General features: G+C 29.8%; 2 protein-coding genes across 8 annotated transcripts; one reads left to right on the forward strand and one right to left on the reverse strand.

The window, feature by feature from the left end:
- The first annotated feature begins 2,272 nt into the window (after window positions 1-2,272).
- LOC111280063 (putative protein phosphatase 2C-like protein 44) lies at window positions 2,273-4,631 on the forward strand. 3 transcript variants are annotated; one of them, XM_089756245.1, is made up of 5 exons: window positions 2,273-2,454; window positions 2,612-2,899; window positions 3,502-3,760; window positions 4,101-4,234; window positions 4,310-4,631. In XM_089756245.1, exons 1-5 carry the CDS (start codon window positions 2,422-2,424, stop codon window positions 4,346-4,348), a joined length of 753 nt encoding a protein of 250 aa, XP_089612371.1. In that variant the 5' UTR covers window positions 2,273-2,421; the 3' UTR covers window positions 4,349-4,631. The 3 variants fall into 3 exon arrangements, with proteins under 3 accessions (XP_089612371.1, XP_089612370.1, XP_022722951.2); XM_089756244.1 differs by having other exon boundaries at window positions 2,290-2,454; window positions 4,113-4,234; window positions 4,345-4,594; XM_022867216.2 differs by having other exon boundaries at window positions 2,290-2,454; window positions 4,345-4,591.
- A 4,180-nt stretch (window positions 4,632-8,811) lies between these two features.
- On the reverse strand, window positions 8,812-17,874 carry LOC111279657 (COP1-interacting protein 7-like). Of its 5 annotated transcripts, none has more exons than XM_089756246.1 (13): window positions 17,435-17,874; window positions 17,011-17,190; window positions 16,632-16,752; window positions 16,513-16,552; window positions 16,110-16,162; window positions 15,970-16,013; window positions 14,999-15,151; window positions 14,571-14,794; window positions 12,219-13,810; window positions 11,149-12,090; window positions 10,222-10,639; window positions 9,285-9,350; window positions 8,812-9,163 (listed from the first exon to the last, which is right to left on the reverse strand). In XM_089756246.1, the coding sequence occupies exons 1-13, from the start codon at window positions 17,491-17,493 to the stop codon at window positions 9,090-9,092; spliced, it is 3,966 nt and encodes a 1,321-aa protein (XP_089612372.1). In that variant the 5' UTR covers window positions 17,494-17,874; the 3' UTR covers window positions 8,812-9,089. The 5 variants fall into 5 exon arrangements, with proteins under 5 accessions (XP_089612372.1, XP_089612376.1, XP_022722369.2 ...); XM_089756250.1 differs by having other exon boundaries at window positions 16,110-16,203; window positions 17,435-17,847; XM_089756247.1 differs by having other exon boundaries at window positions 8,902-9,163; window positions 10,258-10,639.
- Between the last annotated feature and the right edge of the window lie 4,771 nt (window positions 17,875-22,645).

Below are 22,645 nucleotides of genomic sequence, written 5' to 3' on the forward strand. Positions count from 1 at the left end.
ACCCAAAATTATTTTAATTTGATCATTTCATTCATGAAACCATTTAAATTAATAGTAAATGTTAGTTGATGTCATGTGATGTTGCTATATCAATTTTTTATTTTAAATATATTTTTATAAAATATTAAATTAAATTAATATTTTTATATTTTTTATTGTAATATAATTTATTAGTTAAATATTTTTTTGTTTTTGATAAAAATATATCTTCAAAAATTAAAATTATGTTAAAAATTTTTTAAATCTTTTTGAAAAAATTCCATATTATTTAAAAATAAAAAATTATTTTAAATTAAAACATTATTTTACTAATAAATTATATTAAAAAATATTATTTTCTATAAAAAAAATATGTTTCTATAAAAATATTAATAGGAGTAGTGCATGAATGGCAAGGACTGGTCGCTTGTCATATCGGCCAAACAGGTGTTCCAATTGTTGTTGATGTTTTTACAGCAGCTAACATAGTCATACAGTAGGCTAAAGGCTTATTATTAAAGAGCAAGAAAAAGGATTCTCGTGCATGGGTGGATGACAGCACTGGATGCCATAGAATCAATCATAATAAGGAAAAAAAAAAAAAAGATTACCTTTGGGTGTAAATTAAATGAAGCGACAATCAAAGTAGAGCTTTTCCTTTTGCGAGAGATGATGGTGAAAGTTTGGATCTCATCGCACCTTCAGTGCGACGAGATTTGGCCCTCAAACGGGCTCTTAAAAAATTTTTTATACCATTTTAGATCAGTAATTGAATCCATCAAAATTAATATACATCCTTTCTTCCCGCATTCAATTCACTGTTTGAACTTCGCTTTAGTTATTGTCTAAATTCGCCTCTGCTTTTATCCATAGATCGGTAGAAACAATTACCTTTAGCTTGGCTCACGAGATTTTCATTAGGAAACCTTTGTGTTGAAAAGGTTTTCATTTTTGCTTTTCATTTTGAATTTTTTTTAAATTATAAAATAAATTTATTATTATTTAATTTAATTTAATTAATAAAATTTACTATTATACAATAAATAAATAAACAAATGAACTAATAATTAATTAATTTTATCATTATGTAATAAAATAACAAATAACTATTGTTATATAAAAAATTTTAAGGCATTATTTTATTAATTAACAATACGTAAATAAAATAATAAAAAGATAAAGAAAAAATATTATTTGATATATTACTATTATTTTTATTAATATTTAATTATTTATTAAAAATTATTATTTGATATAAAAATAATTTAATTATTTATTAATTTTACAAATATTAAATAATTCAAACCATAATATTAAATATACATTTTAATCTAATATTCTTAATAATTTTTTTTTATTACCGTTGCATCCAAATACATATTTTTATAACTAATTTTAATTTAACCACTATAATATTTAATTTCATCTTTATTTTTTTTTAATCTCATCAAAATTAATTTTATTGTTCATCCAAACCTATCTTTAATTTTCTTCTAGAATTGGTCGCAAACCTACTTCTCTGAAACCTTACAGCACTCTTTATTTCAGCAGTTGATATAAACATAAAGTGATTTAAAATTTTAATAAAAAATATATAAATTTGATAAAAATTAAGAATTATATTTTATATTTAATGTATTAATACAAATTATGACTCAATAATTTATGTATTTTATATGTATTTGATATAAAATATATATAATACATGTATACAAATTGTTGATCTAAATTGAAATCAAAATAGATAAAGGTAAAAGCATGAACCAATATGCCTAATTATTTCAAATATATACTAAAAAGGAAAATATCAATTACAGTGTCGGTCAATTCAATGATTGATATATGATTTAAAATTGAAATCAAATCAAATTGAATATATGTACACTACCATTTGAATTGGTTTTTAATTTTTTTTAATTTTTTTAATCTTAATATGATATCTAATCTGAATCTCCCTGTCCCAAACTTGAAAAAAAAATCAATGAAAATGAATACTATTAGATTTCTAAAATGTCAAATTTTAGGAGGAGATAATTTGGTTTATCTACCCAACTGAAAAGGCTTTAATTTCTTGTTTTGTTCTCTATTTGTTCCAGTTGGTAAGAGTTACACACAAAGATGGATTAGTATCACCTGTCTTTCTCACAAGAGAAAAATGTGGAAGAGCATAGAAAATGACAGTTACATGACTAAATTTCCTCAACAGATGCAATCAAAGCCAATAAATTTTCCCATTTAAAGCATTAACCTAAATTTCAGACTTGATATTCTCAACAGCTTTAGACTTCCTATTGACATCAACTACATCACTCTTATAAAAAAAAAAAAATATTTTCTCCACTTTCAAAATGTTTAATATTTAATTACTTTTCTATGTAATCATCTTCTTGCCACTGAAAACATACTTTCAAGTTTCTTTGATAAAATTTCAAGGATACACATATGGGACTAAAAGATCTTCACCTCAAGCTTAAGGTGAGGCCATGGCGGACACCATTTTTTTTCTTTCTTCTTTTTTGATATCATGTATCTTTTTCATCTCTTATCTTAAAGATCAAAACCCAGGTTTTTTTTTTTTTCATGTTTGATTTAAGTCATATAACCAAGTTCAGCTCTGGTTTTTCTTGGGCAGGCATTTAGGCTGAGACGCTTTCGGATAGGAGATGGTAGGAGCAGGAAAAGAGAGAATGTGATTAAAAAGAAGGCTTCTTGGATGATGCCAATCTCTCATGGCTATCATGTTGTGGAGCATAAGTCATTCAGAGGAAGTTCGGATGAGTCGGAATTTGATTCAGTTGTGGTACAGAGAGAGCAAATTGAAGAGCTTGAATTGTGGTTCTTCGGAGTTTTTGATCCTCGGATTGGGGATGGAGTTACCAAGTACATACAATCTCATTTCTTTGATAAGAAACCTAAAGAGGTATTCCAGTTTATTACCAAACATTGAATTTTAATGCTTCCCACTTCAAAACATAGAAATTCTGGAATCAAAACCGATATATGTACATTGGTTCGACCAATTGGTCAGCTCTATTTTAAAAATGCAAAAATTGATTTAATCAATTATTTTTAAAAATCACTGAATTGATCGATCTATTTATAATAATTAAATTGACATAAAATTGTTTCATTTTGTCAAAAAAAATCACTATTCTTTTATCACCAATTTTAAATAATAATTTTGTAACATATTTACCTAATAAAACTTACCTTCACTAATTTCATAATTTTCATTTTTAAAAATATAAATAAAAAAATATTATATATTTATGTTAGACATATAATATATTTACATACCTATTTAAAAAGATCAGTTAATTTGATTGGTTCAATTATTAACATGAAAAATTGACTAAACCTATTTATTTTAATAAAAAAATTACCAAAATTGAACTAATGAACTGATTTAACCACATTCAATTAATTTAGGTTGATCAAGTCGGTTTGAACCGACTTCTGTTAAGTCTAGCTTGAGATTTCTCCTTTCAATCTCTGCCTCTTATGTCACAATGTGCATTGCAGTCCCAAATAAATCGAAAGACCAAAGAGACAATGAGGAAAGCTTATCTTGGTGCAAGAGCAAAGGTCAGAGAGGCACAAAAAGAAGATGAGACACTGCGAGCTGGCTCAGCTTCTGTGATGCTGATCAATGGAGAAAAGCTTGTGGCAGCCAACCTGGGTGGCTACAGAGTTGTTGTATGTAGAGATGGTGTGGCTCATCAGATGAGCAGCAAGCACCATGCTGGAGCCAGAAGACATTGGACTCGAAGACTGTTTCCAGGTATTGAACAGATTAAGAGTCCACAAAAATCAATAATCTAACCCTTCTGTCTATAAAACTATAAAATGTGTCTAAGCAAATATAGAAGCACCAATTAAGTTAATCTTCATTGCCTAAAGTGGCATAAAGCTTGAAAATGGAAAGACATATCCAGCACATTATATCTAGATTTTGCAGGAATTAGATTTGCAGAAGACATTTTACAATGAAACAAATCCAATTTCTGCTAGTTGTCTTCCTCGGATCCTTGATCCACTTCTGCTGAAAAATGTGATTTTGATTCTTAAAACATTTTGTGAATGACATTATCTGATGCTGAGTGCCATATTTGTGCCTAAAGTACGGATTTTAGTATGCGACTCAAGTAATGCAGCAGCGATAAGGCACCCCAAAAGCTCAGAACTTCTTGTTGGGGCTGAGAAGGTCGATGCTGAGACTGAATTCATCATCGTAGCAAGCACTGGAATCTGGGAGGTAAGCATTTTTTTCCAAGCTCTAGTAACAAGTATAATCCGTACTGTTCTTCATTCTACTTTGAATAATTAACAGGTAACTACAAATTTGCTGCCATCCATTTGTTCCAGGTGATGAAAAATCAAGAAGCAGTGAACCTCATCAGGCACCTGGAGGATCCACAAGAAGCTGCTGAGTGCCTAACAAAGGAGGCTTTATCAAGAATGAGCAAGAGCAATATATCTTGTGCCATCATCCGTTTTGATTAGTACTATGTGTTTTCATCTAGAGTTGGGTGTCCATTTATGCATCAATGAATCCCGAATTGCAAGTGAAAGGTGTTTTTTTCTTTTTGAACTTTCAGAAAATCATTTTTTTATGCGTTGATCGCGCATGGTAATAAGATGAAAATGGCAACAATCTCATAATGAGCAGCAGATGAAATAAATTCTTTTTCTTATCAAACAGAATAATCCCCAACAGATAGACCTCCCAAGTGAACCTAATATAAAAGAGACTTAAACTGTTCTACACCAATAATACATAAGGCAACCAGTGAAACTCTCAATCCCAATGAAACACAATGAGACTCAAGAATTAAAAGGAATTCTATCATTTATAGTAAGAGGTGGAAATGTAATCTTCATTATTATTTGATTAGTTGACTTTATCTATTTTAGTTAAAATTTCTTATTTTTAGAATAAAGAATGATTTGGGTAATTATACCCAATCCATTAGATATTTTCTTATTACGTGTGGAGAGTAAATTTCTCTTTTGATTAGCTATTTTAATGCATGAAAATCTTGGATTTTAAGGCTGAGAATATTCAATCTTTAACTTATATATTTTCATGCAATTTTAGTATTGTAATAAGAAAACATTGAAGAATAAAATAGTTTTATTCTAAAGATTTTTTCATGGTATCAGAGTACGATCTGAACCTTTGAAAATTTTCACTCAGAATCTTGCATGACCAGCGGAAGGGAGAGCTCGGTGTCGGAGGTTACCTTTAACCTCAAAGCTAGCGTTATTGGAATAGGTTCTTTAGCATAAAAATGTAATTTTTTAAGTACCTTGAGTATAAAACTAAAAAAATCAAATTCATGGATTGTAGATTTAGAAGCTTCAAACCATATAATTGGGGATGCATTTGTATTTAGTAAATACAACCATGTCATGAAAACTTCACAATTTGAATTGCTGATGGGTCACTTTCAAAAGTGGTTGGTACATATTCTGTTATTGTTTCTAAAGTGATAGCACTTGATTCTGTTATGTTTGTCCTAAATCTAAATTGTAATGTACTGTCTATAAGCAAACTTATAAGAGACCTTAAGTGTGTTACTAAATTTTTTTCAAATATGTGTGAATTTCAAGATTTGAACTCGGGAAAGATGATTGATAATACTAAGATATGTGCAAGACTATATATCCTAAGAGCTAACGATTCTAAAGACAATATCAAAAGACCTCTTGTGTGGCTTCATCCTCCAGTAATAATAAAGATAATACTATCATGTTATGGTATTATCGATTAGGTCATTTAAATTTTTTGTATCTCAAAAGATTGTTTCCCTAATTATTCAATAAAAATCCCAATGACTTTTTGTGTGAAATCTGTCAATTATCCAAACATGCCCGTACCACGTACCTTAATCAACCTTACAAATCATCCCATTATTTTTAATGATATACAGTTATATTCGGGGTCCCTTCAGAGTAAATAACATTATTAATTCTAGATGGTTTGTCATTTTTATTGATGATCACACTAGGGTTACTTGGGTTTTTCTTATAAAGGAAAAATTAGAAGTGGGCCAACTATTTCAAAACTTCAACAATATAATCCAAACTCAATTCAAACCAAAATCTAAGTGTTGAGAATCGACAATGGGAGAGAATATTACATTTTAATCCTTGGATCATATCTAATGAAGCATGGTATAATTCATCAAAACTCATGTATCGATACTCCTCAGTAGAATTACATTGTTGAAAGAAAGAATCGACATTTGTTGAAAATTGCAAGATCTCTCATGATGGCTACTTATGTACCTAAGTATTTTTAGGGTGAGGCTGTTATTACCGCTACATATTTTATAAATAGAATGCCTTCTCAAGTCCTGAAATTTCAAAGCCCTTGCCAGTCCTTTCTTGGTTCCTATCGTCACTTTCGAATCATTTTGTCTATTCCATTAAAGTGTTTGATGCATTGCATTTGTTTTTACTAGTAAAAAAAATCAAAGCAAATTAGATCCCAAAGCCATCAAATGCATATTTCTCATATACTCCCCGAGTAAAAAAGGATACAAGTGTTACTAAAAAATTCTCCCATTCCATTAGTGTTACCTTTTTGAAAATCAACTTTACTTTTCTAAAACTGTCATTTAAAGGAGAATCCAATTACATGGGAATATCAGTTTTGGGAAGATCTTATTATCGAACCACCAAACACTCATCCAATTACCTTTTAAGTCCAAAACATCCAACTAAATCCCTAAAGCCCGAAGTCCATATAAGGGAAAACAAACAAAGAATTGATTGTTTATTCAAAAAGACATAAAACTCAAAAGGATCTAAAAGAACGTACACTTTTAAAACAAAGCCAAGAATCTGAACCGATTCCAAAGATACTTGAAACCAACATGGGTAATACTCTTACTGAATCTGATTTAATTGAATCTTTTGATGATCTTGATCAACTGATTGTTCTAAGAAAATGTGTGAGATCATGTACTCAACACCTAATATGTAATGTGGTTTCTTATGAAGGTTTATCACCAACTATCGAGCTTTTGTTACCACACTAAATAATATGTAGATTCCTAATAATGTTCATGAAGCACTAATGCAACCAAAATGGAAGATGACTATTTTAGAAAAAATCAGGGCCCTAGAAAAGAACAAAACATGAGAGATTTTAGAATTATCCGAAAAGAAAAATCCAATTGGGTGCAAATGGATTTTTACTTTTTTACCATTTTTGTTAGTCTATCAAACCATGCATATAGGGATTGTTTGAGATCATATAGACTTTTGAAGTTTACATACCTTATCAGAATTGTCCTGGCTTTTGAATCTTAGAGAGATTTTCATGTAAACTTCTTCTTCTAGGTCGCCATTAAGAAATGTATTTTTAACATCTAGTTGGTGAAATGGTCAATCTAGATTTGTTGCTAATGATAATAACACACAGATCGAATTAAGTTTAGCAATGGGAGCAAACGTCTCCTCATAGTCAACACCATAAGATTGAGCAAATCTTTTTGCAATAAGACAAGCTTTCAATCTATTATATTTCCATCCACATTATGCTAGATCGATCATACCATGTTTGTCAAATATTCACCTTAAGGAAAAATAGCCATTCTTATTGTTTATGTGGATGACATTATTTTTACTAAAGACTATGTGGAAGAAATTGGCAACCTAAAGAACCTCATAGCCGAAGAATTTAAAATCGAAGATTTGGAACACCTTAAATATTTTCTTGGCATGGTTGTAGCTCGTTTAAGGAATGGCATCTCTGTTTCACAACGTAAGTATGTCTTATATTTACTAAAGGAAACTGAAATGCTTGGATGCAAACTTGTTGACACCGTATAAACACAATGAATAAGGTAGGAATGGAATAAAAAAGTCTACCAATAGATAAGGGCAGATATCAAAGACTTGTTGAGAAACTCATCTACTTTTCTCATACAAGACCAGATATTGGTTTTTCGATTAGCATGGTAAATAGATTTATAAACAACCCAACCGAGGAATACTTGAAGACTGTGTATAGAATCTTACAATACCTAAAAAAGAGTCGTGGCAAAAGGTTATTTTTTAGGAAGATATCACATTGAAATGTTAAAATTTACACTGATGCTAATTGGGTTGGATCTATTACTGACTGAAGTTCAACTACTAGTTATTATACCTATGTGTGAAAAAATTTGGTTACTTAACGAAGCAAGAAACAATCTGTGGTGGCTAGAAGTAACACAAAAGCTGAGTTTAGAGCTATGTTTCATGGCATATGTGAGAGAATTTGGCTAAAAATGTTGCTAGGGGAGTTAAAGGTCTTTGTTGAAGAATTCATGAAAATATTCTGCGACAACAAAGCTGCCATAAGTATAGCAAAGAATCCTGTTCATCATGATAGGACTAAACATGTAAAGATTGATCGTCACTTCATCAAAGAGAAGATAAAGGAAGAAATTGTTAAATTAATTTATACTCTAACATGCTTTCAAACTACAGACATACTCACTAATGCTCTCTCTTGAAACAACTTCGAAAAATTGAAGTCTAGGCTTGACATGATTAACATCTACCACCTAACTTGAGAGAAAGTGTAAAAGTTTAATCTTCATTATTACTTGACTAGTTAACTTTATTTATTTTAATTAATTTTCTTATTTTTAGAATAAAGAGTGATTTAGGTAATTACACCAAATCTATTGGATATTTTTCTATTATGTGTTGAGAGTAAATTTCTCTTTTGATTAACTGTTTTAATGCATGAAAATCTTGAGTTTTAAAGCCGAGAATATTAGGTCTTTAGCCTATATATTTTCATACAATTCTAATATTATAATAAAAAAAATATAGAAGAATAAAATAATTTTATTCTAGAGATTTCTTCATAATCAATGGTAGATATCTATGGATACAAAAAAAAAAAAAAAAAGGGAAAAATGTTCATATAATCATGTGGAAAATTTGCTACGAACCAATTCAGCTCAAGAACATTAACTAACCAATGTGGCCGCTGAAAGAAATTTTTTACAACAAAAATTCTTAATGGTACCTATTTTTTCACATTGAAATAAGGATTAAAAAAATTCATGATCCACAGAAAAGAAGACAAGCTTTACCCTTCACCTTCAACATAAAGCTGTCAACTTCTTTTCACTAGTCTTGCTTCTGAATGGTGACAACAGGGAAAATAAGCGAGAAGCTGCATGATTATATATAAGCACTTCATGTCAGACTATCCACCTTAAGGATGTAAAATACAGATATTTGTGAACATTGGGGAAGAAAAGGAATCAAAGACTAAATGAGAAGCAAATACTTACACTTCTGTGGAGTTTTGCCCACTTTCGGGGTCTCATCCTGAGAGATTAGATTCTTCAATGTATGAACTGACAACAACCAGAAAATTGATCAGCTTCAAGACCAAATACAATTGGACAATTACCAAAGCTACAATAAAAGAATCAGATGACCTAAATGCACTATTCTAGCACTGTAATTTTGAATTTGCAAGTAAATTGCTCACCATCTTAGCACATGTAGCTAGTGACTAATTGACAACAACCAATTTGTAAATCAAAATTGTCAGTCCTCTACCCTCCCTATTAAATCAACCTAGAGCATTTTTATTTTGATTATAACATATCCTGTTTCAAAGCTTCATACTGAAACCAAACTCTCTACCGTGCACATAATAAGACATTTATCTTTTTCGAGAAATGAGGTAAGTTGTTATCAGTGTGCCAAGACACTCAACCCCAAACTCAATTGATGGAAATTAACCTCTCCGACAAAATCATATCCCACTTTGTGTCTGCCTTTTTGGTAAATGCATTGGACTCAAACAACAAAACTTTAAGTATGACCTGAAGCCCATATGTCAACATTTTCAAAGTGAAATTTGATTCAATTTCTCACTTTCACTTTTTCTTATGTAGTTGCTTTTTACCTATCAAAAAATGAAACAAAAGGAAATTGAATAACACTGACAAAACTTTTAAATGATCTAAGTGTATCAAAAGACAGATTTGCAGGTGGAGCTCATGACTTAGCCTGCAACGAACAAAATATGTAGGACAACAATTCCCAAAAGTTAAAGTACCCAATAATTCATTTGATGCAAACAATACTGATTTCAAATTATATGTATCTTTTAAAACGTAATTAACAAGAAGCAGTGTATCAGATCCTGAAATAGTCATGCATTTTGTATCTCACTATCCATCAATGTGCAGAAGGGATGAAATACAATGCAATTACCTTCAGTAGAAGAAGAAGTGTTTGCAACCAACCCACCAGCCTTAGAACCATTAACACCAACACTGTCTGATCTGATACCATGTTTGCTTGTAGCTGAGCTATGATTCTTTCTTCTAAACTTCAACAGCTGTCGAAATCCTTTGGATGACTCCTTTACCTGAGACTTATCCAACACTTCAGGAATATTTTCTAATTTCAAGTTCTTAGAATCGACTACAAGAGCTATAATACTCTCCAACTCTGTTGCTGCAGCCTGAATGCTAGTTGGAGGTGCTCTGCCATACTCTGAAATTTCAGTACATGGATCTTCCAAAGAAGAGATCCGAGCAAAAGGGGCTTGATAAGGTTTTTCAGTAACACTTGAGCTCATAAATTTTGATGATTCCTTCTCAGTGTTACTCACATTTCCCTTTTGAACCTGGAAATTTGTACATCATATTATCAAGAAGACTCACGTTCAGAGACACATGAAATATTTATTCTCTGGTTAAGATGAAAGATAAAATTCATTAAAACAGATTGTTTCAACAATTTGGCATCAAACTGAGATCACTATGTAATTAATTGAGAATAAATTTTCAACTTAATAAGGGAACTCCTATAGGATTATTTGAGTAAAAACCGCTAAAAAAGGGTTTCAATGAGCTCTATGCAAGGATGGCCAGTCTTCTACTTATGGTGTGATGTGATAAACGATAAAAGATGACCTAGAAAATGTTTGAATTATCAAAATAATTCAAAGTTTGTTGAGGATAGAGATACAATTGAGCACCCTGACTATTGTAACAAACCAGCAATGATAATTAGGAATATATCGGAACTGGTGATTTGCTTTCAATATTCCTGCCCAAGTAGAACTACAAAACTCTAGACTGCATTAATTAAAAAAAAGTTACCCATTTTTAATCAAGTTCTTATGAACCCTACCTCATAAGCTTGTGGTCTTTGCTGTATCTGGTGTTCTTTATCAACTGCATCAACATTCAGTGAAGAAACTGGTGCATGAATGACAGCATAATCTGACACCATCTCTGTTTCCCTCCCTATTTTAAAGATGCCATCATTTTCCTCCTGTACTGCTGCAGTTCCTTCTGATGAGTTTAATGTGGGTATGGAGGGCTTCTCACATTCAAGCATCACAACGGTTTTCTCAATTACCGTACTTTCATCCCCATTAATATGAAGTGAAACTTTGTCCTTGTTCCTATTTGGTTCAGTAACATCGGTGATAGAAGAAATTCTTCCATTCACCTTATGAGTTATTCCATTTCCTCCTGATTTGCAGTGGGTAACCTCAGGGGCTTTAGTTGTTTTAATTTTGAGCTCTGGAAGAGATGCAATCTTACTTTTATCATGGTTCATAATTGCTGATATTTTTTTGCTTTCAGGCCCTCCAGATACTTTTGTCTTGGATGATGGTTCAGAGTTCTGTGACTTCACTGAAGAAACATGTGGGCTGCTACTTGTTTTCGGCTCTGATAATCTTCTAATCCTTGCTGTAGATGCCTTTGCATCAGGAGTTACACCTCCATTGTCTTTCTTCGGTTCACCAAGTGATGAAACTGACCAGCTTGATCTATTTCCACTGGAGTGGCTTCCAGTGTTCAATTTGCTGGGTTTGGAGGCTTTGTGAGAACCAGCTGATCCCACAGAAGCAGTCCTGATGGATCTTTGCAGTGGCGATGATGATCCAGGCTCAGCATCAGTAAACTTTGATCCTTTATAAGAGCTTGGGGAAAGTTTTGATGGCAATTGTTTCCTGCTTTGTGCAACCACAGATGACTGAACAGGAACAGAGCTACCTCTAGAAGTGATTCTCTTTTGTCTCTCCATCTTCAATGCTTCCAGTCGTCTAATCTCTGCCTCTTCCTGAAAAAGTGTAAAAGAAAAATGAATTAACAAATAAAAACAAATATAGAATTCACTAGCTGTAAAAAGAGCCGAGGTTGTACTGTAAGCATTTTCAAAGTATTCAGTGTGCACCAAAGGCAGCATACCTTCTCCTTCTTCATTTTCTGAAGATCAGCTTTATAGGTTCTTAGCCTCTCAGCCTGGGCTTTTGCTTCATCCAAAGGACTCAGTTTTGAAGGTTTCCGTTTCCTTATTGGCCCTACAGCCTTCTTTTTATCTGAAGGATCAGCAATAAGTTTTGATTTTCGGACCTTGTCTGACTCTTTAGACCCCAGCATGCTCTCTTTATTTTTCTTATCCAGTAAAATACCGTCTACAGCATGAACCTGCATTTCGTAATCCAAAGCAGGATCATAACCTATTGACCCCATTTCTAACATTCCACGATTAGGCATCAAACTCAAATCATCTGGTTCATAGTTGACCTGGCTTTCAACCCTATCAGATATATTTTCAGCTTTCTGAAGTGACAAGAACTCAGAATCCATATTGATAACATTGCGATCATCAATTCCAACTTGAGTGACTGAAGTTGACCTGAATGGAACTATGTAGGAATCATCATTTATATTATTTGATGATTTTCTTTCCAAACTGTCTGATGAACGTTCAAACCCATTAACAGCAAGTGGATCTGATGGAGAATTCATAAAATCTGATTGAATCTGTTGTCTATCTATTATAAAGTCATCATTTGTGGTTCTCCTATACACCCTCCTACCATCTATTTCTGTTGAATTTAAATCCATTTGACCATCCATGAAAATCTTACCATCAGCAGAGTGACCACCTCTTCTAGAAATTAAAGACTGATCATCTGATGCTTTAGGCATGCGAAAGCCACTTGAACTAATTTTATGCATGTCAGTTTTATTCCCTCCGTCGAATTGACCCATTTTTCGTCCACCAAAAACTAAAGGATCTTCACCCACTCCATTTGGCCTTCTCTTTCCTTGAACGTCCTTTTCCACTGAAAACATGCCTTGGTCAGTCCTATGTTCTTCCTCTACAGCATCTCTAAGTAAATAATTTTGAAATGCTTGCCACTGTCCACCATCTATCTTCTTCCCAGGAACAGTTTCTTCCGTATCAAATGAATTCATTCCATCAACAGACTTTATTTGACTTCCTTTCCCCTTTGAGGATCTCAGAGAGTTCTTATGCTCAGTATCTCCATCATCCTCATCCATTTCAGAGCCAGAATGCAACCATGGATCACTACCTGAAGAGTTTTGCCTCTTTGAAGAGATATAATTGATGTTCCGAATGACCACCATTCCTGACTGCTTTTTACCTGAACTGCTACTCTTCTTTCTTGATTTTGGACTAAGTGAAGTTTCATTCTCCAACTCCTCGTCATGTTGAGATTTTGCTCTCTCCCTCTCCCAAGTATCTGATCCATTATGGCTATCTCTGCCATCCATTGAATGCCGTTTCAGTATTCTTTGACCAACACGGAATCTTGGATCCTCCATTGAAGGATAAGGTTGCTGAAAGAAGGGGCTACCTCCTGGATGGTTTGGGTAGTAGGGCATGCCTTGCATAGGATATCCTTGAAAGGTTGGCACATCACCTGGTGGAGAATGTATATGCCAGGGAGGAAACATTGGATGTGGAAACTGGCCCTTGTAATATTCTTGATGGTCAGGGGTCTGTTGATCAATTGGAGGCTTCTCATCTGGCCATATCGGAATTTTATTTATTTCAATTCATAATTAGGAGAAAGTAGCAAGCATGAATAAAATATTTATCAAGCATGCAAAATTGCAAATGAGGTGAGAAAAGCAAATGGATGAATGCCATAAAGCAAGGATATTCCAACTCAGATAACTTTCTTGTAACCAGCAAAGTAATGACACAAGTGGCCATTGATAGTGAGAGTTTGCAAGTCCTGAGATCAAGCCTAAGCAAATGGGGTGGTCCGACAATGGAGTGGAAAAACTTAGCTCTTGATAAATAACTCAACCAAGTTATAAACAATAAAAAAAAAGAAAAAAGAAAGCAATAAAAAACCAAAAACCAAACAATAGTAACACCTTCCCTTGAAATGTAAATAAGACCATGTTTTTGACATTAAAAAAATTGAGTGGCTCCTTTAAATTATAAAGCAGCAAGCAAAGACATGAGCACAGGAAATTAGGACTATCTCATGCACTACAAGCAAGGCCAGCAGAGAAAACACTAAAGCACATAATTACATATGTGCTGAACATGCTGAAAGATGTATCAACAAATCACCAGCACAGAGAAATATGCATTCACATTCTATGAAAATGGCAATAATACTAAAGTAACCCGTGACCTGTAGGAAACAACAAAAATTTATCTTCAAGAAGGAAATTGATGAGTTACTCAGAGAATATCAGAACACCGTGCCTTGTCACATAGATAAAATGATGACTAACATTTTATGTAGAGGACACCTCTAAAACAAATACCTGTACTTGACTCAACACCAGCTTTTCCATTATTTACTGAAATTTCAGGCCCTTCTTCCTTGAGCTCTTTCTGCTTATTGATCACATTGGAAAACACAATGCCAGATGCATTCATAGCAGAGAAATCAGATTGACTAGACATTGCTTCAGATGCTTCAATCTCAAGCCACTGGCCAGTTTCATGCTTTCTTTGCCATAATTGAGTAAATTTTACACAAGCATCCCTTCAATGAAAAAAAAGGAACTTAAGCAAGAGGCCATTCACAGGTGCACAAGTTATTCTCCAATGGGTCTCATTGGTGGAAAACTGACATTTTAAACTCAGGTAATTTTGATCAAGGAGAAAACACCCAATCAATATACATGTGATTACCCATAAAAGATATGGTTGCCTAGAACTAAGTTGCCTGCTTGAGAATTCCACATACCTCAAACGAGAGGCTCCAAAACTCTCAGCAAATGATATCAAAGGTGCTACATGGTCAATGTCAAAACCAGCAGCTACAGCACGTGCAAAGGCCATACCTTGCTCTTTCTGCAGCATTGTCTTCCGTGTCTCCAGGACTTTCAAAAGTTTAACTCTAGTAAAAAGTCAAAACAATATGTCATGTCTGGCCTTAAGATTATTCCTACAAATTAAACATATAAAAAGAGATGATGTTCAACACTATATTATTCATTGTTAACATGACATAATGTGCCACTTGTCTCATTCATTTTGGCTTTTTCTTCTTTGAAAGAAAAGCAACCTTTGATTCTGCAAATTATGAAATGCCCACTGTCCTGAGTAGTTGGCTAATCAAAAACAAAAATTTTGATCACTTTTTGACTTATAACTCCTTGCTATAAATAATTCAGACTATACATATAGTGAAAGAGAAAATAGTCAACAGAAAGTTATGCAAAACGTTGAAGTAACCTGCGATGAATCTAATATGCTGCTCAAGCCTAATTGCAAGCTACTTGGGCTTGACTCCAGTCTCCAAGAATACTCAAACTCAACTCATCCACAATTCAGTTGAGCTTGAGTGTAAGTAGGTAAAATAGTTAAGTGAGCCAAGTTTTTAAGTATGTAAACATTATACAGCTGGAAGGTAAAGCAACCCCAGGAACATGAAAAGGATAAGTTATTTGTTTTGTCTGTCAGATCAGTGTTAGTATCACAGCACTTCCCCTTGATATTTTACATGCTGACCTGTAATGGTATTTAACATTATAAGGTTATTGCATTCATGAAATCCCTGATTCTCTCACTAAAGTGAAGGCTTTCTAGGAAACTAGAAGGATGTAAAAATACATCAAACAATGCAAAATTCAAAGAGACCGCTAAAAACTATTAATAATATGCAATACAATATCCTCAATTAAAAATTATCCATGCAGCCACAGAACAACATACTTAGAATTTCCTTCTTGCACAGCAGACCCATTCACTTCAGGTGGCTGTGCACCAGGATGCCAAAAATGAAAAAAAAAAAGAGTTAAAAAAAGTTATTAAGAGATTTAGTACATGCTAAGAATTATTTTGTGAATACTCACGGTGTAAAGGACAATGGCTTTCTCCTCGTTGGAATCTGGTGTAGCCCTGCTGACTGTCCAAAGCCATCAGGTGTTTTACAAGAACAAATAAAAACTAAAAAATGAAAGCAAAAATTTTCAGCACTAATGATGAAAGAATTGTGGAATGAAAGATTTGCACATGCATGACACTACACTAATAGCCTTTATTAGCAGAATAGTAACTCCAGAATGGATAAAGGAACACAAAGATACAAGATGCCAGAAAATATGAAATAGTACGACAGCAATACAAAGATACAAGATGACCAGAAAATATGAATAGTATGACTTTTTAATCAAAAACTGCATCCATCATTATATTAAAAATGGCACTAATCCAATTAGAAGTGAAGAACATAGAAAAAAAAGTTATTAACAGTACCTTCTATGCTTTCCAAAGGTTTTGCTTGGCGTTCTTCTACCTGCAGAAAAAAAAAAAAAACCAAGTATAATTAATCTCTATGGTATACATATAATAGAACTCCTAAAAATTTTACTTACAGCACTCAATCCTATTTTGTTTTTGCTTTGAATTGCAATAGTCTCTTCAATCTGCAAAATTTCAGATTCGACAGTATACACCCGTTCCAAGATCTGTGGAGTACTCACAAATCGAACAAACCTGCAAAAACCAAAACCAAAACAAAATAGTATCTCATGCCAATTTCAAGGGGTACAAAAAGAATTATCATAGAGCCATTTTCAACAACAAGCTTGATAGATACGACAGACTCAACCATCATAGCATAAAAACAGTGCTCCAATGTCAATTTTTTCTTTCTGCAATAACAACTAAATGGTCAACGGAGACGATTCATCCAATATTCATGATATAGAAAATAATCCCAGTAAGAAAAAAGCACCAAATAAGAGTGCAAACCTTTCCGCCGTTCCTTTTGTGAACCAAGTTGCATCAATGCTGGGGTCTAGTTGAAGTATAATTGAATAACCACCCTTGGCCAACTGCTCTTGTGCAGTCTTCAAATGGGCAAGAAATGGATTAAGCAAACCTGAAACCATTTTCTCTGTCTTTCCATTTGCAGATATCACCAAATCACACCTAAAGAAAATAAAGAAGAATCCAATAAATTCTATCTACAAAGATTATATGAAAACACTTACATAGCTCTATACCAAATTCAAAATCTTAAAGATATATTAGTGCACACAATCAAACTGATAAAACATAACTCTATAAGACAAAAAATAAAAGAAAATTTTTTTTATCAAAATAATAAAAATATAAGCATGCTTACTACCTCTATCAAGCTAATAATTAGCTAACAATCAGAGAAAATTATTACCTGGTTCGGGTTGGTGTGAGTTGGAACACCATTGAATCAAGCCGAGTTGAAGACTTCATTGTTACCCCCTCAAAAGACGGATCTCTGATGGTGAAATGACTTTGTTATGATATAAAAAGCAACTATTTTCATAAAAATTCCCAAAAAAGAAAAAATTTTGACATTTGGGTTCTAAAGATAGCTCAGTTTAATAACAGAGAAAAGGTTTGCAGAGAATCAGAAAGAGCTCAAGAAAAGGGAAAGCTCTCAAAGAACTAGAGGTGTTTTAGTGAGAGGAAGTGAAACCAAAAAGAGGGATCTCCTTTTAGACAGAGAAAGACAGCCACGGAGGATCCAAGGACTGTTTTGCTGAAGCCTTGCGACGCTGAGGAAGTAAAAACTGAAGAAACAGGAACATTTCCTTGTTTGATCACACTTTGGTCAGATCTTGCCGTTGGAGTAAATAAAGGAATTGTCAAGGGGTAGAATGGGGAATTTAAATAAAGTTGACAAAATCCTGAAGCGTAAAGGGCAAATTTGGGAAGTTTTAAATGCATTCCCTTTTTGCTCTACGCATTTCATTTTTTTGAAAATTTTTATAAGCAAAATTATTTAAAAATCATTTTTGCAAATTTTTTAATATTCACCATTTTCGAAAACTCATGATACTTCTTAAAATAAAATTTTTGAAAAATTATAACATTTCTCATAAATATATTTTTGAAAATATTAATTTTATAAAAAATTATTTAAAATTTTATTTAAATTATTTATAAATAAATATAATAAAAAATAATAAATTTTAAAATTAATAAAAAAAAATAATTTTACTGTTTTAATTTCAAAAGTGCAAAATGTCTCTAAAAAAAAAATGATTATATATTTGTTAAGATATTTTATGATGTTTCAAAGAGTATGAAAAATAAAGAAAAATTACCATTATCATGACCTTGGTCTTGTACGAATTTAAGAATCATTAGGAAGGGTGTTGAAAGAATTAAAATTAATTTAAAGTTGAAGATTTTTTTAACTAGCATTGTATGCTTATGAATAAAAAGATAATATTTTATTAAAATTTAATATATTAATTAGAAAAATTCATTGTAATAAGTATATAAAGATATTTTTTCAAAAAATTTTATTATAAAATTTTAATAATTGATATAAAAATATTTATTAAAAAATAAAAATTTTAAATTTATAAAAAAATTATACTTATTATTTTATCTTTAATTTAATTAAAGTTTCATTAAGATATTATTCTTTCTATAATAATAATTTTTTTATTTCATTTATTTATAAATAATTGTAATAAAAATTTTTTTTTTGTATTTTTTCATAAAATTTCAATTTTATTACTCTTGAAAATGCATTTTCGAGAAGTGTAATAACTTCTCCAAAGTGTATTTTCAAAAGTTATAAAATTTATGAGAATGATATTTTAGTACTTTTAATTATAAAAATTTTTTTTTTTACAAAAAAAGTGAGAGTGGATAGAACAATAACAGTGGTACAAATAGAATTTCTCGACAAATATTATGTCATTTGAGGATATGATTTATTTTCTGAATTTACATAAATGACCTTTTAATTTTTATGCTACTCCTAATAAGGTTCTAAGATTACCATTTTGGCTAACATGGCCGGCTTATAAAAAGAACTTATTATTGTAAGAGTAGAAGGCTGATTTTCAAAATTTTAAGAAATTTAATTTATGCAAAAGTAATTTTAAATTTTTAGATAAAATTATAAACCGAAAACTTCTTCAAAAAGTATTAATGAATTATTTTACATTTTCATTTTATTCTTCAATAATTTACAAAATTATAAGTAAGATATATTATTTTCTATTATTTTATATGTTATTCATTTTTTATCAAATTTATTTGTTTTTTTATTATAATTAACAAAAATATTTTTTTATTTTATTTATTTTTATCTAAAAACTTGTGATTTAATTTATTAATTAAGTTGATTATTTTATTTTTATTAAAAATATATAAAAATACTATCAAATAGTTTTTACAACATTTTATAATATTTTTATATTAAATTTTCTAAACATTATTTTAACTTTTGTTATCACACTTTTAGAACAGCTCTACTCCAGCAACATTTCTTATAAAAATTTCAACTAGACCAAACTGGCTGTGTTAACAAAAATAGTTCATTTATATATCATGATTTGCCTGGCAAAGTTTAGATTGACAATTTTGAATATAACATGATGATATGATATGAAAACTATAAGAAAAAAAATTATATAAGTGTTTTAAAAATCACGTTTTGTGTTTATTATTATTGATACGAATTTTGATAAGACATAATTTATATCTTATATATGATGAAACGTTTAAATATGTGTAAGATATGAAAAACATGTTTAAATAAAACATAACACATAGATATACGTTTAACACATAATATAACGTGAAAAACATATTTAATTTAATTTTATTATACGAGTATATATATAATATGTTTAACATGTTTAGCATTTTTTTATATTTATTTTAATTTAATATAAATATATAAAGATTATTTTAATTTTTAATCTTTTAATTATGATATTTAATTAGTTATTCAATACCATAAAAAAATTATTTCAAACATTTAGTTATAATACTCATTTAATAATTATTATAAAATTATTTTTTATATTAATAATATAAAAAGTAACATATGAAATGTTAGATTTTTTTTATGTTTTCATATTTTAGTAATTAATGATTTTAAAATATAAAAAAGAGAAAAATATATAAATTAACTTTTAAAATTTTCATTATTTTCTATCAACAAAACAAATTAAAATGATAGGATAAAGAAAATCTATAAATATTATCATATTAATTTCAATCTTTTCATAATCAATTTAATTTTAAAAATCATTCATATTTTACTAATAGTTGAATTTTAAAAAATATAGAGATACGAAAAGTCATATAAAATATTATATTAATTTCAATAAAGGGATCAAATTATGCAATTGTAAAATTAATTTATTTTACACTCTTTTACAACATCATAAATGATAAATATTTTTAAAAATTGACCATTAGATTTAATAATCTACTTATACCTATCATTAACGTAAAGTTTTAAATTAATTTAATATTCTTATCATTTCAAACAAGAGTAATATCATTTTCAATATATACTTATAATTAAAATTTTATTATTATCACACTAATCGATTAAAAAATATTTTAAATTTATTTGAAATTTGGCAATACAAGATTTACTTAAACAGAGCACAAAATTCAATAATTGGATTAATAAATATAAATTGTATAAAAAGACATAAGTGGTTAAAACTAATTTAGTTTTATACATGTCTAAGTAGATCTCTCTCCATTTCTAGTTCTCATATTTCTTTATTTAATGATTTAAAAATAAATATTTGAAGAGAAAAAGAAATATAAAATATCTTTATTTAAAAAAGTTTTCATATTCTACTAATCACTTAAATTTAATTAATAGTACAGAGATGAAAAGTCACAAATATTTATTATATTAATTTTAATTTATGCATATTTCATGAATTAATGATTTGAAAACAAATATTTAAAAAATAAAGAATATAAATAAATTTTACTAATTTTTCACTTTTATTTTTTCACAAGTTTCACCATTTTATTTTTCTTTAATAATAATTTTTTCTTCAACATGATTGTTATTTTAATTTTTTGATTTTTTAAAAATTTAGTTTATTTTTTTTTAAAAGATTAATTGTGCGAAGCACAGGCCAAAAAACCTAATTTTGATAAATTTTAGATCAAAATGATTAACTGTAAGTGTTATAGATTTAAGTTTAGTCTAATGATAAAAAGTGTATAACTTTTATTATTAATATGGTGGATCCCTCCACATATATATAAATATATATATGTATGTATGTATGTATAATAAGTTTTACTAATGAGAGTAAAAATTCAATTAGAACACCCTTCAATGAAAATATAGCACATAAGATTTATTTTTAACTATTATACCAACCAACCAAAATTTTCCCAGAGTTTTTTTTTTTTTTTGGCCACATTAATCCAAATATTAGTTTAAAAGTCTAAACCGTTTAGCATATCTAATGAATGGATTTTGACCGTGCATCTCTCGTAAATCTATTTATCTTTTTGTTGGGTTGTCAAAATCCAAACTATAATGGTCACCAAACTTTAATTCAAGTACGTATTCACTGAATTAATATATATATATATATATATATACATGAGAAATCAAAATTATAAGGGTAAAAGTAATGTGGCTTATAGATAATTTTTATGCATGTTAGCTAATAATTTAAAGTGTTATTAAAAAAGGAAAGGAATCTTTTATTGTTCATATATATATATATATATATATATATATATATATATATATGAATGAAAATCAAAATTATAAGGGTAAAAGTAATGTGGCTTATGTATGCATATTAGCTAATAATTTAAGATGTTATAAAAAATAGGAAAGGAATGATATTTTTTTCATTAAGTGATGATGATATTCTAATAGTGATACTTATAAATAAATCATATTTGTATGATATAAATTTGAGAAAATTATTAGTTTAATGAGGTATAAAAGTTCAAGATGAGTTCGAAATTTAGTTTAATTATTTCATGAAATAACTTTTAATAGATAACATTCAGCAAATATGAGGTTCAAATCATATTACTTATAATTCTTTTCTTTATTTTTACATTGCCACCTTTTTTTTTTTGTTTATTTTAAAATTGAAAAATCTTATGTGGCATATTTTTATTGGAAGGTGTATAAGCATAATTTTATAAATTGTCATGATAGAATATTCACTCTATTAGTATTGATTAGATAATTGCATTATTATGGTAATAAAAAAAATTGTAGATGAAATATTTTTATTACTAATTATAGAAGTATGGATGTAGCATTCATTGATGTAATTAATTATAGAATTGTAGGTAAAATATATGTTCATCGAATATAAGGATTTATTTATATTTTATTTTATTATCATTGTCTATTTAATGCTAAGCTGGGTTTGCCATTACCAGATTATATACATAAATATACTTTCTTTTTAATATAAAAATAATAATTAATATTGGTAACGGCAGTCTAGAAGCCGCAAAAAATTTATTAAATATATGGTTAGCAATTCTTTAAATTGTTCAGATTAATCATGAATTTGTTACCATAATATAAACATCATACATTCTTTTTTTTTTTTATTATTATTTTGGAAATATATCTTAG

This window comes from Durio zibethinus, chromosome 27 (genome assembly GCF_047325235.1).
Source record: "Durio zibethinus cultivar Kanyao isolate XHJ-2024 chromosome 27, ASM4732523v1, whole genome shotgun sequence".
In the NCBI taxonomy this organism is placed as follows: Eukaryota; Viridiplantae; Streptophyta; class Magnoliopsida; order Malvales; family Malvaceae; genus Durio; species Durio zibethinus.

What these genes read in the sequence shown, in the direction of transcription:
- LOC111280063 (XM_022867216.2), top strand. Translation starts at nt 2,422, where the DNA reads ATGGGACTAAAAGATCTTCACCTCAAGCTTAAG. An exon ending in TTGATAAGAAACCTAAAGAG is followed by an intron (nt 2,900 to 3,501) that starts GTATTCCAGTTT and finishes TGTGCATTGCAG; the next exon opens with TCCCAAATAAATCGAAAGAC. An exon ending in CAAGCACTGGAATCTGGGAG is followed by an intron (nt 4,235 to 4,344) that starts GTAAGCATTTTT and finishes CATTTGTTCCAG; the next exon opens with GTGATGAAAAATCAAGAAGC.
- LOC111279657 (XM_089756246.1), bottom strand. Translation starts at nt 17,493, where the DNA reads ATGAAGTCTTCAACTCGGCTTGATTCAATGGTGTTCCAACTCACACCA. An exon ending in ACAAAAGGAACGGCGGAAAG is followed by an intron (nt 16,753 to 17,010) that starts GTTTGCACTCTT and finishes TGGTTTTTGCAG; the next exon opens with GTTTGTTCGATTTGTGAGTA. An exon ending in ACAAAATAGGATTGAGTGCT is followed by an intron (nt 16,553 to 16,631) that starts GTAAGTAAAATT and finishes TTTTTTCTGCAG; the next exon opens with GTAGAAGAACGCCAAGCAAA.